General features: G+C 40.3%; 1 protein-coding gene across 7 annotated transcripts in view; it reads right to left on the bottom strand.

Annotated features, from left to right (window-relative positions):
- ESRP1 (epithelial splicing regulatory protein 1) overlaps positions 1 to 17380 on the bottom strand; it is a 73948-nt gene that overhangs the window by 29412 nt on the left and 27156 nt on the right. For 4 of the 7 annotated variants that reach the window (XM_010358606.2, XM_010358608.2, XM_010358610.2 and 1 more), the window contains exons 10-13: positions 16425 to 16726; positions 12290 to 12508; positions 9146 to 9344; positions 4814 to 4982 (exon numbers count right to left, since the gene is read on the bottom strand). In XM_010358606.2, coding sequence (XP_010356908.1) covers positions 4814 to 4982; positions 9146 to 9344; positions 12290 to 12508; positions 16425 to 16726 — 889 coding nt within the window. The remainder of the gene's footprint in view (positions 1 to 4813; positions 4983 to 9145; positions 9345 to 12289; positions 12509 to 16424; positions 16727 to 17380) is intronic. The other 3 variants (XM_010358609.2, XM_010358607.2, XM_010358612.2) reach the window with 1 other exon arrangement.

Raw genomic sequence — 17380 nt, 5'->3', positions numbered from 1 at the left:
CCATACTGAACTCTCGCTGACTGGTAGTAGACAGTGAGTTGCCCACAGCAGTTGTTCTTCTTTACATCGTTTAGACACCTAATCCAAACTGAAAAAACTGATCATCGTAATCATGGCCACCCACAAAAATTACCTGGCACTTCTCTCATATTATAATATTGCTGCATATTGCATCACTATTACTATTATTTCTAGCATCATTTCATTGGATGCTAAATTCTTGTTTGCATTTGTTATACTAAATATTTAACTTGTAAGACAACTTTTAAATCAAGAATTCTCTTTTTTCTTGGTCCTATGAGAACACTTGCAACAACAAGCGAGTTAGGAAGTAAACTGATTCCCGTATGTTACCATTGGCATAAACTAGGCAAAGCGTACAAGGGTTCTCTGTGTATTATTTTTTACAACTGCATGTGAATCTCAATAAAAATTTCGATTAAAATAGTAAACTGGAATGAGAAGGGCAAGTTCAAAATAGGAAATATAAGCATCTCTGAGGCTTGGTATTCTTCTGGTTTAACTACAAAGAATTCCAGGATAGAACACAATAACACTAATACAACAAACAAAAGATAGAAAAACACATACATATTACTAAATATACATACTCATTCATTGAGTTATAACAAAAGCTGATTTTACAACAAAGGGTTATCCCAAGAAAGAAAATGGTTATTCCTCATCATAAAGCTTTTATACAAGCATGCACAGTTTATTTGTGACTACATCACTCATTAAAAAAAGTAAAACTTCCTGTGCTTCCTTTGATGGCTCAAAATGTTACTTGGCTGGGCATGGGTGCTCACACCTGTAATCCCAGCACACTGCGAGGCTGAGGTGGGAAGATTGCTTGAGCTCAGTACTTTGAGACCAGCCTGGGCAACAAAGTGAGACCCTGTCTCCACAAAAAGTCAAAAAATTAGCCGAGTGAGGTGGTGCATGCCTGTAGTCTCAGCTACTTGAGAGGCTGAGATGTGAGGATCACTTAACCCTGGGAGATCAAGGCTGCAGTGAGCCATGGTAGTGCCACTGCACTCTGCCCTGGGTGACAGAGCCAGACTACATCTCGAAAAACAAAAACAAAAGAGATGACATTACTTGTAATTTATAGTGTCATATGAAAGGCAAGAGATGCATAGAAGGTAGGTATGTCATTCCTTCTTTGAAGAATCAGCATGTCTCTCACCTATGCAACACCTTTGATGCAAAGGAGAATATTCTTTTGAGAAAAATGCGAGGTCAGAAGAAAAAGTAGGGCTTGATGTAATGAAAGAGAAAAGATGTGATGTAACTGATTTTGTATTGATAATCAGAGAGGACCCAGATGGAAAGCCCTTCTAATTATTTTCTGCCCTATGCTAAGGTATGAGTCACTGGATAACTGAAACCCTGTTTTGAGGGAGAGAAGGGGGTAAAAAGCCCAAAAAGAGAAAACAAAACCACATGAGGCATACAAGCTTTCATTTCACCTGCTCTTCCAGATGCTGTTATGACAGCCTCATTTATTTTTATTTTTGTTTTTTGAGATGGAGTCTTGCTCTGTTGCCCTGGCTGGAGTGCAGTGGCGCGATCTCGACTCACTGCAACCTCCGCCTCCCAGATTCAAGCAATTTTTCTGCCTCGGCCTCCCGAGTAGCTGGAACTACAGGTGCCCGCCACCATGCCCGGTTAATTTTGGTATTAGTAGAGACAGGGTTTCACCATATTGGCCAGTCTGGTCTCAAACTACTGACCTTGTGATCTACCTGCCTCAGCCTCCCAAAGTGCTGGAATTACAGACGTGAGCCACCACACCCAGCCCATTTATTTTTATTTATTTTTTGAGACAGAGTCTCGCTGTGACGCCCAGGCTGGAGTGCAGTGGCACGATCTTGGCTCACTGCACCCTCCGTCTCCTGGGTTCAAGCAACTCTCCTGCCTCAGCCTCCCTAGTAGCTGGGATTACAGATACCCACCATTACACCTGGCTAATTTTTGTATTTTTTAATAGATGGAGTTTCACCATGTTGGCCAGGCTAGTCTCGAACTCCTAACCTCAAGTGATTTGCCCGTATCAAACTCCTAAAGTGCTGGGATTACAGGCATGAGCCACCATGCCAAGGCAGTATTTTATTTTTAGTAGAGATGGGGTCTCACTTTGAGTCTCAGGCTGGTGTCTAACTCCTGGCTTCCAGTGATCCTCCCACCTTAGTCTCCCAAAGTGCTGGGATTACAGGCATAACCTACCACTTGTGGCTTTTTTTTTTTTAATGGAGGAAATTTAAAAATAAAGAAAAACACAAGAGCTTCTGATTAATAATATCCCTAAAATATGCTGTTTCAGATTTCCCACTTATCAGAGTGGAGGCCAAAACATACTTGAGCATTTACGTAACAAAGTTTTTTAATAGACTCAAATGCCCAATAGTTTATGCCAGGTTAGAAATTAATGTTTTTTGTTGGGCATGGTGGCTCACACCTGTAATCCCCCAGCACTTTGGGAGGCCGAGGCAGGCGGATCATCTGAGGTCGGAAGTTTGAGACCAGCCTGACCAACATGGAGAAACCCCTTCTCTACTAAAAATATAAAATTAGCTGGGTGTGGTGGTGCCTGCCTGTAATCTCAGCTACTTGGGAGGCTGAGGCAGGAGAATCGCTTGAACCCAGGAGGCGGAGGTTGTGGTGAGCCGAGATCATGCCATTACACTCCAGCCTGGGCAACAAGAGCAAAATTCCGACTCAAAAGAAAAAAAAAATTAATGTTTTTCTATCAAAATTATAAAACATCTTTGGCATATGCTTTTTAAATCATACCAGATTTACAGCATAAATAAGAGCATATAATTCCCATGCTTGAATGCTTTCATATTGTTACGTAGGTAATTTCACTAAAAGTGGAGAAATACAAAATATCACACTCTAGGGGTTCATTTGGAAGTATTAGCTTATATATAATGCACCCAACCTTCATTTTTAAAATTATACTTCTGTAAAACTGTCCTACAGAAATATACGCATGTCCCCTGTAACCCCAGCACTTCGGGACGCTGAGGCAGGTGGATCACTTGAGTTTGAGACCAGCCTAGGCAAAATGGCAAAACCCCATCTCTAGTAGGGGAAAAAAAGTTTGAGAGTGAGAGTGAGAGAGAGAGAGAGAGAGAGAGAGAGAGAGAGAGATAAAATCAAGTGTTTAAAGATCAACGTGAGCTTTAATAGAGAAAAATTAAAAGTACAAATATCTACAAATAAACTTAAATTATATTTTTACTCTTTGGACATTATGAGGAAATTACAAGAATGAGGTAAATATACAAAAAAGAAGTCACTGACACATTTTCAAGTTTTTAAAAAAGGAACAAGAAACTATTAGACAGTACACATTAAGATGTCACATTATTTGGAAGCATACATGTGTATTACCAAACTGATAGTAATGGTTACTTCTAGACTCAGAGGTGTATAAAATGGGACTCTTCATTTTTACTCACTATATACTCCTACATTCAGACTTAATAATGAGCACATTACAAATTTTTACACCACTGGTAGAAAAATATATTGACCTACAGGCCCAGATCCAAAATTACAGGAGCTATTAAGCCATAAATGTCAGTTCCTTCTGCCTTTGGGGCTTCAAGATTCATGGCCTCATTTCCAAGAAACTCCTTCCTGTACCACTACTCAGGTGGCAAGTAGTGATGAAGTGGATATTCTACAATTATGCTATAGGAACGAGGACTCTGGCAGACATTCAGAGACACCAAGGATTCCATTCCTGACATTCTGATGACATAAGCAATTACTACAGCATCCAGAGAGGGTGGCAGACTGGGGCTGGGCTATGTGCCTGGCACAGTATTCCATCATGAACAATTACTCATGCTTCTCAGCCTTTTCAACCCTTCTAGCTGACAACTGTCATAGCCTTTTTCTTATTTTTCTTCTCCAGTGGAATAAAGAATATTTTCAATAGTATTAATGTTTTAAAAACTCCTAACAAAATAAAAAACATAATTAAAAGTGGCGACAAACTTGCCTGTTACTATGAGACCCCCAACTCTTATTTCCTAGTGGAAAACTGTATATTGGACAGTGAAGAAAAATACAATGCAACATAGCTGTAGGATCAGACAGGTTAGGTCCAAGACACTTACTATAAGCCTCACTTACATGCTTGTGTATGTACTCAAAATATTTTGTCTAAATAGCTTGGAAAGAAGCTAACATTCAGTCTCCCAACTCCCAGACTGACAACATTCTCTCCATTATACCCTAGTATGTTATGTCTCAGAAACTGAACACAACTAAAAAGACAGACTTAAAATATACAGACTCTAAGAAAACACTGAATAATCTAATTCTGGATCGGTTTATAGATTTGTTTAAAGATTTAGGAGGAAAAGAATATAAGCCCTGGAATATTTAAAGCAACAGTTTTTATTCATTGTGCCATAACATGAATTCACACTACTTCAAAATACCATTGTTCCTGTTATGAATTTTCCTGTTTCATGATTCATTCATCTGTTATTGCCACCCTATTGCAGTGATTACATCACTACTCACTTAGGGTCCTATGACAGGAGAGGTTAAAAAGGAAAGCTGTAGACATAGTTGACCTAAAAGATCATGCTGTCAGTATATGGTTAAAAACTATACTTCTTGCACTTTGTCTTGAAACAACCTTCTTGGTCAGAGATATGACCAGAGGCTGTGGCCTGCCACGCTAACCTTCAACATGGCAGACAATATTCTTTTGTGAGCTCGGCCACTGGCTATCAAAGGAGTCCTTTGTTTCTGCCTCTCATTTCCACTTCTGTCAGAGCCTTACCTGGGATAGTACGCTGTGTAGTTCATGAAGAGCTGAGTGCCTGCTGGGTAGTACGCTGTGGAGGGCTGCAGTGCTCGTGGATTCAAAATCACAGAGGGCTGATAAATGGCAGCTTCTGTAGGAATAACTGCAGCAGGAGCTGGAAATGTGTAGGAGGGAGGAGACAGGCCTAGATACGCAAAGAGAGATTCTTTGAGACATGTTTGTAACAGCTGACATGCACGTGCTAGCACTAAAACCATAAAGTCACTGCTCCATCTACACATTTTAAAGAAAGAGACCATAGCTCTTTATCCTATCCCAAGCAATTTCCTTTTGATTATATAGTTAACACATAGAAGTATCTGAATTCCACACAGTCAACCTAAAAAACAGTTCTTAGCCTGAAATTCGGAAACACCAACATCAAGTGGATTTTCATGTCTTCTCAACCATTTCAAAATATGTAATTTTTTCCCCTCATGTTCCTGAGTGCCAGTTACTATAAACCAACTCTCAGAGGAAAGAAACATGGAACTGACATTTAGTATAAGTTTCACACTAGAGGCTACAAAATATTTTAAATTTTAAGTTATGCTTCTACTCCCCCTTGTTATCTACCCATTAGTACAGCATCAAATGAGAAGTGTTATGATAAACCTCTCTTGGCCACTACCACACATTAGGTCAAAGCACAGACTGTGCCAGAAGGAACTGACCTAAAAGGAATGAGCAGATCAACTCTGCATTATTCTCACCTAAAGGCAACCCACATGATGGACTTTGAAGCTAATTTATATTTTCAGACCTTTAAAAAGAAAAAAACCCAACCTGGGAAATAGTCCCGAAGGAATTGATGCCTAAATCTTCCTGGGAATCAACTAATAAAAAGCTGACTCAGATTAAATTTAAAAATGGGCCCAAACTCCATTGTCTTCTGGTTATCCAACATCTTCTAGGTTTAGAAACAGAAGACCAGCGGCTGGTCACTAGCTTTCACTTGTAGAATGAACATAACTATCCGGGCCATCTATATCCAACAGAAGAGTTAAGACGACATGCTGAATTAATATGGGGTGCCTGACTTTAAGCTTCATACCTAGAACCACCATATTTTGCAATCAGCAGAGGCCCAAGGGATAACTTTTTCCCATAAAAATCTCCAAGCTGACTTCAAATTGTCTTTTGTTCTTATGAGTTTCTACATTTCCATGGAGATGAATAAGACAGCAAGCTAAATATGGGCATACAGACCAATGATCAACATACTGATCTCACATTTAACTTGAGGGCCTCTTTCATACTCATCAAAAACCTTGCAAGAGAAAGACCAACAATACAAACTGAGGCACCTAAGTCTTACAGAAAGTTAAGCAGCCTGTGCTCATATTCTGATTTCTTTTATTTTTTTAGTAGAGACAAGGTTTTGCCATGTTGGTCAGGCTGGTCTCAAACTCCTGACCTCAGGTGATCTGCCCGCCTTGGCCTCCCAAAGCACTGGAATTACAGGCGTGAGCCACCATGCCTGGTTCATATTCTGATTTCAAAACTATCAAGCAGTTCATTACAGGACAGTGCCTCACATCAATAAGACAAACATACATGGCTGGGCGTGGTGGCTGACACCTGTAATCCCAGCACTTTTGGAGGCCAAGGCGGGCAGATAGGGCAGGAGATTGAGACCATCCTGGCTAACATGGTGAAACCCCATCTCTACTAAAATACAAAAATTAGCCAAGCATGGTGGCGCACGCCTGTAGTCCCAGCTACTCAGGAGGCTGAGGCAGGAGAATCACTTGAACCCGGGAGTCAGAGGTTGCAGTGAGCCGAGACTGTGAGCAGAGATTGCGCCACCGCATGCCAGCCTGGCAAAAGAGCAAGACTCCATCTCCAAAAAACACAAAACAAACAAACACACATAGTAGGTGTAAGTCTATTCAGTTTCAAAAAAAGGTAGAAATTTTTGATAACCAAACAGATTGGGCTGTGATGTTTTGGGCATTCCTCAAGCAAAAGGATAGCTTTTTTTTTTGCTATTGAGTCTCATTCTGTTGCCCAGGCTGAAGTACAGTGGCACAATCTCAGCTCACTGCAACCTCCACCCCCTGCGATCAAGCGATTCTCCTTCCTCAACAGCTGGGATCACAGATGTACACCATCACTCCCAGCAATTTTTTGTGTTTTCAGAAGAGACGGGGTTTCACCATGTTGGCCACTCCTGACCTTAGGTGAGCCACCTGCCTCAGCCTCCTAAAGTGCTGGCATTACAGGTGTAAGCTACCACGCCCAGCCTAGGATAGCTACTCTTCTATATCTAAAGGAGTGTATATGCACTGACTATAAAAATGAAGTTATCCATAAAACATTCCTTCTTAATAAAGTAAGGTAACAAACTTTAAAATATCAAGAAAACTTTGGCAACATTTGTCAAATTTAACAAGAAACTCTTCAGTGGGGGAATGATAACCACTTAACTGCTTTACTACTTGAGATTAGATTTTTAAAAAATATGCAATTTCTGTATGTTTTGTGGATATGGTATAACTAACTAGGCAACCACCTAAAGTGCGTTGGCAAGAAAAAAAAAAAAAAGTCCAGTAGAACAGGTATTAGTTACGTAAAAATTGGAATTTTGTTTTTAAAAAACTAAGCTCTTCCACTAAAAAGAAATATGGCTAAATGTTTTCATCATTTCTAGTAAGTATTAAAGGTATATTCTTATGGGAACTTTTGAAGGTAGGATCTTGCTCAGTTGCCCAGGCTGCAGTGCAGTGGCACGATCATGGCTCACTGCAACCTCAATCTCCTGGACTCAAGATATTCTCCCACCTCCGCCTCCCCATGGAACCATAGGTGTGTGCCACCATGGCTGGCTAACTTTTAAAAACATTTTGTACAGATAGGGGTCTCGTTATGTTGCTCAAGTTGGTCTTGAGCCCCTGGCCTCAAGTGATCCTCCCACCTTGGCCTCCCAAAGTGCTGAGATTACAGGTGTGAGCCATTGTACCTGGCTGACACATGGATTTTAAATCTTTTTTATTTGGGGGTTTGTGAGGAAAAATGGGTAAAAATGAAAGTCTTCAGATGAAAAATCTGTAATGACCAGGAGGAGGGATAAGTGAAAGGATATTCCAAAAGCAGAATTTGGGTCACACAAGAGGCTTTATCCTACAGTGTTTGACAGATTATCACTGAAGGATATCGTAAAAGCTACTGATGTTACCAGTGGTTTATATACTGAAGACATACAATTGAGATTACTGTAAGATCTCTTAACCCAATTATAAATTTCCAAAACTTCATACTCATTAATGATCAACTCTAAGATATTCACCAACAGCAAGCAGCAGGTAAATGGAATATTAGCATTTAGAAATTCAAAAGATAAAAAGGATTAAGCCCCACTGAATGTTCTACAAATAATACTTTACCAAACAAGATTATTAGTATAGGTCCATCTTATTAGAAAGTGAGGTGCCCAAATCCCCCACTTTATGGGAATCAAGCACACAATCCAGTTTACTTTCTTAGTTATCTTTGAACTGTACCGCAAATACTATATTCTTTAAACATATCCAACAGACCTAAGAAGGTACATCTTACTTACAGGAGAAATTGTGTAAAAAAAGACTCAAATTTTAACATCAGATCCCCATATGTTCCTTATTCACTAACTAGAACTTCATAGACTACAGGGCTTATTCCCCTCAAACAGGATTCCAGATGGCTTGCACCCAGGTGCCAATGAGCAAGAGCATGGCTTGAAATTAAGCACTGATCCTGTGATCCAATGGAAACTTTGGCTAATTAATCTATGTGTTTTTGTTTTGTTTTGTTTTTTGTTTTTTGCTAACTTGCTCATTCCAGATAGCCTGGAGAGCAATAGAAATGCTCAAAAATGTTCAAAAAATACTTGATGCTCAAAAAGTTCAATGCAACATGTGCATCAAACCGACCTTCTTAAAGGGTTAGTATGTTTTAAAAAAGAAAAGAAAAACAATCCAGCCATACTTTTATTTTGACTTTAAATGCGTACTAAAATTATCTATATAGCCAGGTTGCCTCCCAGAGTCAGTGCTTATCTGGAGCACACTAAGCTTCAGAAATCAAGTGCTTATCACTGGAAAAGCAGGAATATAATTTGAAAGGAGGTATCTGTAGCATCTCTAATTATGGGTGTCCACAACCAAGGTCTTAAATGATTACCAGATACTACCGATTACAGATGGGAGAGCCTTATATAACCACCTCACCTGCCTCAGAAAGAACCAGGGGCACAGAGAGTGACGAAAGCAGCTTAAGCACCTACCAGCATATAGCGTAGAATAGCGCCAAGACCCAAGAAAAACTTACATGGTAACTTACATGGCGGTGGGGATAAGCCATTTCGATTTAAAGTGCCCCCCATTAACACAAAGTTCATCTCCTCAGCTGAACACTGAAAGACTTCAACATATCTGTCCTTCATGTTTTTTTTATGACACTTCTGTGCAGCCATAAATGCTCTGTCCGCAGACTTCATCTGGATAAAGGCATCTCCTGACGGGCGGCCCTGAGTGTGTGGGGGAAGAATAAAAACAAAAGGAGACTGTCTCCTTCAACAAGGAAATGGTTGCTTACAGAACATGCAAAGTGACAATCACCCATAATACAGATATTTCAGCCACAAAATCCGGGTGATGGTGTGGTCTGCTGGAACCTGACTTGCATTTCATCATCTGATCACCAGAATGACCAACAAAACCTTTAAGAAACAGTTTTGAGAGCTCATAGCTGAAAATGGGCCTTTTTCACGTCTGTTAATTAGTATCAGATTTACAAGGTTTTGAAAGGGTCTCCTTGTGATGACTGTGGTTTCAAAATATAGGATCGTATATTAGTTTTTATTCTCTTCTGAGAAATTTGATTAAATCTCATTCAATTGAGAAAAGCTAGTAACAGAACCAGCACTAGAGTTTTAGGTACTCTCCTACAGGAAAATGAACAAACCGGTGTTCTTTTTTGGCTCTCAGTTCATCACTGACCTGCCACATCCCTTTCACTCTTCCCTTATCCCTGAGGCCTAGGTTGGAATGTAGCTTGGGGGCAAGGAATTTGGGAGGTACAAGGCCCAGTGATGATTGATGAGAGCTGTATGTATCATCAGCCTTGCTTGGGAGCCCTTCTCTCACTCCTTACAGCTCTACCTTGGTCAAACAGGTATTACTAATAGATATTTTCTATTAGTAATAGCTTGCTAAAATCCCCTATTTCAAACCAAGCCTGTAGATTTGTGTTCCACAGAGGTAGAACGCCTTAGTTTTATTGAGCATGAATGTTTTATGGGGGAGAAAAAGACATGATCAGCTTATAGGACTACTTTCTTATTTTATGGTTTTCTCAAAGAACTATGAAATTATTACCATGCAAGTTACCATTAGAGTTACCATACCAGGGAAACTAGCAACAAACCCAGTCCAAGGTAGAAACCTAAATCTTTAAGGCAGCTAAGAGTTTGCCCATCATCTAAGAACCTTTCCCCAAATGTAATCGCAATAGGTCACATGAGTCAAAGAGAGACAAATACTGTTGTTAATCAAAGAGTAATGGCCTCCGGGTTATTAGAAGTGGTGACTCAATAAGAAACCAAATAATTCCCTGGTGATGCTTAAATGTGGGCAATTTTATTCATTAAAAACTCCTACCAGTGAAGCATGCTGAGGGTCAGATAACAAGTTGTATACTATTAATATTGACTGAAGATTTAGAATGAGCATGTGCTGATGCAGAAAACTGGTATAGAAGGCAAGGGTTCAGGATGGTTTTCTGATTCCTTGTATCCAATGGTACGTGCTTTCCAGTGAGACAAGATTACAGTTATGAAAGTGACCAAATCTCCAAGTGAAAAGGTGAGAAATTAGCAATTTAGGGGAAAAAAATTGAGTATTTTCAATATAAGCCTACATTTAATCCTTAATCCTCAGAAAACATTTTCAAAAATTAATATAGCTTTGCATTTAATAAAGAGTTCCAGGCTGGTTGCAGCAGCTCACGCCTGTAATCTCAGCACTTTGGGAGGCCGAGGTGGGTAGATCACCTGAGGTCAGGAGTTTGAGACCAGCCTGGCCAACATGGTGAAACCCTGTTTCTACTAAAAATACAAAAATTAGTCGGGAATGGTGGTGGACACCTGTGATCCCAGCTACTCGGAAGGCTGAGGCAGGAGAAATGCTTGAATCCAGGAGGCAGAGGTTGCAGTGAGCAAGATCACACCATTGCACTCCAGCCTGGGCGACAGAGTGAGACTCTGTCTCAAAAAAAGGAAAAAAAAAGTTCCAAAGGTTCAATTAGAAATACCTGTCTTGTGGGCTTGTAGAATTTTATGCTGCTTATGACAGCACAAGATACTGTTAATTTTCCAGCAAACATAATTTTCTTTAACCAAAAATTAGATGACAATAATCTAGGAAATACTTTACATTTGCATACAGAAGAATTCCGTTAGATTTTGATACAGGCTTCTCAGCAACTCATTCATTAATACATTTGAGAGCCTGCTACGATTCACACATACTGTTCTTTCTAGGTGGTGTGGATACAAGTCCTCAATGAGTTTGCTTGCTACTGAATGTAATTTGATGTCTAACATGTATATATTAAATATGAAATAAGCCATTTCTAGATAGTCTATGGATACAAAATATTCTGGAACAGGTATGCTTATTTGTTAAAATAAGCATCATCCATGATTGCTGTAACAGTACAGCAGAGTTGCAGGGTTGAATACCCAAAATAAGAAAAATTGTGTCAAGACTGATAATGTATGTGGTGCCTACTTGATGCTATTGATAATGTGATAGATATATGTGATGAAGGAATCAAAACTGAATTTGAATTATTATACTAATGATAGCATTATTTTCAGTTCATTCTAAAGACTTCTTGTATTTACAGTTAAGTCTTTCCTTAAAGACTTAGTGTGTGGCCAGGCGCGGTGGCTCAAGCCTGTAATCCCAGCACTTTGGGAGGCCGAGACGGGCGGATCACGAGGTCAGGAGATGGAGACCATCCTGGCTAACACGGTGAAACCCCGTCTCTACTAAAAATACAAAAAACTAGCCGGGCGAGGTGGCGGGCGCCTGTAGTCCCAGCTACTCCAGAGGCTGAGGCAGGAGAATGGCGTAAACCCGGGAGGCGGAGCTTGCAGTGAGCTGAGATCCGGCCACTGCACTCCAGCCCGGGAGACAGAGCGAGACTCCGTCTCAAAAAAAAAAAAAAAAAAAAAGACTTAGTGTGTAACTGAGGACTATGTACTTTTTAATTAGATGTAAGTAATTTAAGACTAATTTTATTTATCAAAGACTAATTTTATTTAAATTTATCTAAGACTAATTTTATTTATCAAAGACTAATATCTAATATTAGATATTTCTAATAGATTATCTAATATCTAGTATTAGATATTCTCATATGTAGTGAGAAAAAGCGAACAAGTTTTCCACTAAGTATCTTTCTTACCTGGTGATTCAAAACCATGTGAACCCCATGAGTACGAATATCTGTGGCGAACTCCCCCAGGAAATCCAGGATGTCCTCAATTGTGGCTGCATAGGGAAGACCTCGAAGGCGTATACAGTCTCTAACATTTGTGGGGGGCACAAATTGCTGAGGTAGTACTGGAATAATGGGAGGGGTTGGAAGTGGAATGAGAGGGGCCGAGGAGAATCGATTCAGCACCTGTACTCAAAGCAAAACAGAAGTGATTTAGAGCTGTGCTACTCCCCCGCTTTCCGCAGATCAGCAATGGCATCACTGGGAAGCTCGTCAGAAATGCAGAATCCAGCTCCACCCCAGACCTAATCAATATGACTCTTCATCTGAACTAAATCTTCAAGTGATTTTGAAGTACATGCAAGTTTGAGAAGTAATGAAGAAAGGGATTCATGCATTTCAGCAGTGAAAGCATGATACTCATTTTGTCAAATACACGGTGAGGAGTACAACACAAAACACTTAAAACACTTAGTGTCTGTAACAATGTATCACTATCTATGAGGGACTATTATCCCTAAAGCTGCCGCTTTTATACAATTCTGAACATATCACTAAATATGGACTTTTGAGCAATGCATTAGATATCATTTCACTAAGTATACACTATTCCCCTCATTACCTTCATACTCCACACCTCCAAACCCAAGAAACAGAGAATGACCCAGTAAAAGAATCATAGGCCAAAAATCACTCTGAATTATATTAAAATATAATGAATAATAGCACAAGACAGAATGGGAGGATATAAAGAACTGAAAAGAATCATTTCTTGACTATAAAGGTGAATAGTAATTTAGTTTCCCTGTGAATTTGAGACAGTGGTAAGACAAAAGATCTTGAATATCTTCTAGATTCACGGAATTCAGCTATCTTGGAAATCGATGGTGATAGGTCAGGCGAATTTCAGACAAAAGACTGCCCTTAGGCAACACTCATATTACAAGGCTCTTGTCCACTTTTGCCTCAGAGCATGCCAACTAGTTCATAATACTAGAAGTCCTCAGGCAAATGCCATCGCTGGCATCTCCAGGTTTTCTGAACAACTTAATCACTCTAGCCTTTAACATCCCATAAACTGACAATACAGAAGAATCAATGAACCCCTCCCCAAAATATGCACTAATTTCCCCACTCACACCCTGCTCAGTTGCTATCTGAGTAAGAGGGGACAAAAATCAAACAGCACCACCAGAGAAATGGCTTGAAAAAGAGACAGGAAAACTTTAATAAGAAATTATATAAACAGGGGCCGGGCGTGGTGGCTCACACCTGTAATCCTGGCACTTTGGGAGGCTGAGGCGGGCGGATCATGAGGTCAGGACATCAAGACCATCCTGGCTAACATGGTGACACCCCGACTCTACTGAAAGTACAGAAAAATTAGCTGGGCTTGGTGGTGGGTGCCTGTAGTCCCAGCTACTCGAGAGGCTGAGGCAGGAGAATGGTGTGAACCCAGGAGGCAGAGCTTGCAGTGAGCCAAGATCGTGCCACGCACTCCAGCCTGAGCAACAGTGCAAGACTCCGTCTCAAAAAGAAAAAAAAGAAAAAGAAAAAGAGAAAAGAAATTATATCAACAATCCAGATGCAGCAAAAACATTAGAAGAACAAAAATAGAAAATTAGTGTAGTAATAGATAAACTCAGGACAGGAAATGGTGAAGCATCTTATGATACCTGACAATTAAGAGGTGCTCAAATATTTATTGAATAAAATGATTACTAGTAATGAAGAAAAAACAGTGGAAGAACCTACGACTAGTTCAAAACTTATTAAATACATCAGGAGGGATGGAGAAGTAGAGAGAACACACACCCAAAAGCAGCTCATAGTAGAATCATAGAGAGGCAGCCTACTCTATTCCCAAACCAACACACAGTAGCCCAGGACCTGCAGTAGCTTATTCTATGCCATGATTTCATAAAAGAAACTCTCCTTCCAAGTAAAGATCTGAATCCACATCTCTATCTAGTTTTTTCTCCTGGTTTGGGAAGAATGTGTGCCATGTTTGAAAACTCAAGCACATTTTAGAGATTCAGCACTTATGACATTTTCAAAAAGGTATAATTTTTTTTTTTTTTTTTGGTGGGGGGAGACAAAGTCTTGCTTGGTCACCCAGGCTGGAGTGCAGTGTGATCTCGGTTCACTGCAACCTCCGCCTCCCGGGTTCAAGCGATTCTCCTGCCTCAGCCTCCCAAGCAGCTGGGACTAAAGGTGCACACTGCCACAACCAGCTATTTTTTTTTTTTTTTTTTGTATTTTCAGCAGAGATTGGATTTCACCTTGTTGCCCAAGCTAGTTTTGAACTCCTGAGCTCAGGCAATCCGCCCACTTCGGCCTCCCAAAGTGCTAGGATTACAGGCATGAGCCACTGCGCCTGGCCAGATTTAAATTTTAAACTAAGAATGTAGCTAGTTTAGGGTTCAAGAGCACCAGTACAATGGAACACAAAAATAATTTAGAATTTCACCTATACTTATTCTAAGTACAAAAATCATTTTGGTATTCTAGTAGGTAAAAAGGTTCTTAACTTTGCATAATTATTTAAAATCACAACGTAATATGGGATGCAGAAGCTACACAAAACTCTGATGAACTCACAGAAATAAATAAGTATCCTAAATACTTACAAAGCAGATCTGTGGAATCATTTGAATCACTATTCTACTACGGGACACAAATAGAGCAAGTTGGAAAAGCTATGTAAAGAGCAAGTTGGAAAAGCCATATAAAGAGCAAGTTGGAAAAGCAGTCTATACCATTTCTGCTACAAAGAAAAACTGATCCCTGAAGACATGTTCAGCTGGTGGCTGGTAAGTCAAGAACAGTTGAAAAGCTTGAGATTCTGTAAATGGTTTAATGCCTAGATCTCAGTACATTTTGAGGAAGTGATTGCCTCACTTTGTGCCTCAAAAACGCTGAAAGTAGCCAGGTGCGGTGGCTCGCACCTGTAATTCCAGCAGTTTGGGAGCCCGAGGTGGGCAGATCACCTGAGGTCAGGAGTTCAAGAATAGCCTGGCCAACATAGCGAAACCCCATCTCCATTAAAAATTCAAAAATCAGCTGGGTGTGGTGGCAGGCACCTGTAATCCCAGCTACTCAGGAGGCTGAGACAGGACAATTGCTTGTTTGTTTGTTTGTTTGTTTGTGTTTGTTTTTTGAGACGGAGTCTCGCTCTGTTGCCCAGGCTGGAGTGCAGTGGCCGGATCTCAGCTCACTGCAAGCTCCGCCTCCTGGATTCATGCCATTCTCCTGCCTCAGCCTCCTGAGTAGCTGGGACTATAGGCGCCTGCCACCTCGCCTGGCTAGGTTTTGTATTTTTTTAGTAGAGACGGGGTTTCACCGTTTTGGCCAGGATGGTCTCGATCTCCTGACCTCGTGATCCGCCCGTCTCGGCCTCCCAAAGTGCTGGGATTACAGGCTTGAGCCACCGTGCCCGGCCTAGGACAATTGCTTGAACTGGGGCAGGCGGAGGTTTCGGTGAGCCGAGAGTGCGCCACTGTACTCCAGCCTGGGCGACAGAGCGAGACTCTGTCACACACTCACACTCACACACACATGCGGAAAGCTAGTAAAAACAGGACAGAGCTCACCAGCAGGGTATGAAACTGATGAAGCCTTTTGGGAAATAACATTTGGCAACACTTTTAAAAACCTTAAAAGCTCACGCTCTATATCCAATGCTACAGAAATCAAACTGATGACAGTTCAAGCATTTTACATAGAAATTTCTTACAGTAGAAAAAGACCAATCTAAATGTACACTAGAGGAATTTCTAGATAAAGTATGCACTTCCCTGAGATATTCAAAGATGAAACTTTTCAGACATGGGTAAACTTTCAAGATACAGTTTTAAACCAGAACACAAAATTCCAGCTATAGCAGTATCCCATTTCTGTAAAAACACACAGTATGTTTTCTGTGTGTGTACAGGATAACAGTGGCTATCTCTTGGTTATAGAATCAAGACTATTTTCATGCAGTTACACTTTCAGTATTTTGCCAGTTTTATTTTAACATAATGAGTAATGTAGGACTGTTTTCAGAGATAAAGAACAGAAATCAGTGCAAAGGTACAACATACTCATTTTTAAAACCAACCTGCTGAACTTCAGCTGCTGTGCTCCTGAAGAGTTCAATGTATCTTTTACCCAACAAGTCTTTATGCTTCCTTAACGCGTTCTGTGCATATTCCTCACAAGCAAAGAGGACAAAAGCGTCCCCTGTTGGCCTACCATCTGGGTAGGTGACAAAGAGGATGCCTTCCTTTCCCCCAGTAATAGGGCAATGCTGTCCAAAGAAGGCCACCACTTCTTCAGCTGTGGCCGTGAAAGGGAGCCCCCGCATGCGGACAATGACTTGATTTTCCTTGGAAAGAAACTGGGCTACCTCATTGGAAGTACCTAGGGAAAACAAATATTAGGAAGCAGGGAGAGAAATAGTTAAGACATCAACTTTACCGATTTTAAAGTGATAAAAGCCCTGCCGATGTCTTGAGTTCATAATGAAGACCCACACTCCTATTGAATTCAAAATAGCATCCTAGAAATCAGAATCTTCTCCTACTCCTCCCCTTCTTCATAAAACATCCTTCTTAATTTAGGAAGCTGGCAACACAATAAAATCATGGGCCGATCACTAGTAAGTCATTGTGGTAGTTAAAGGCACAGGTCCTGGAGCCAGAATGCCTGGGTCCAATCTTGGTTTTACTGCTTACTAGGGCATAATCTTAGTCCAGTTCAATTCTGTGCCTTTTCTTATCTGTAAGATTGCCTATGTCATAAATTATGAAAATTAAGTAGGGTAACAGATATAAAGCACTTTGGCTTTAAAAACAAAAATCTTTTCCTGATTACTTTTCCCCCTCCAAGAAAACCATCTGCAAGTAACTCAATTACTTTTTTTTTTTTTTTAATTAAGAAAAGTTCAAACACTCTTGAGTAAAAACAACAGTATAATGATTATATGGGGTACCTACTTTCAGTATTGATCAACATTCTGCCAAACATAAAACATTTTGTACAGTGTTGTCATATAGCAAATACTTAAATGTGTAT

The sequence above is a fragment of the Rhinopithecus roxellana genome, chromosome 9 (genome assembly GCF_007565055.1).
Source record: "Rhinopithecus roxellana isolate Shanxi Qingling chromosome 9, ASM756505v1, whole genome shotgun sequence".
NCBI lineage: Eukaryota > Metazoa > Chordata > Mammalia > Primates > Cercopithecidae > Rhinopithecus > Rhinopithecus roxellana.
This window is presented reverse-complemented; position numbering and strand designations above follow the sequence as displayed.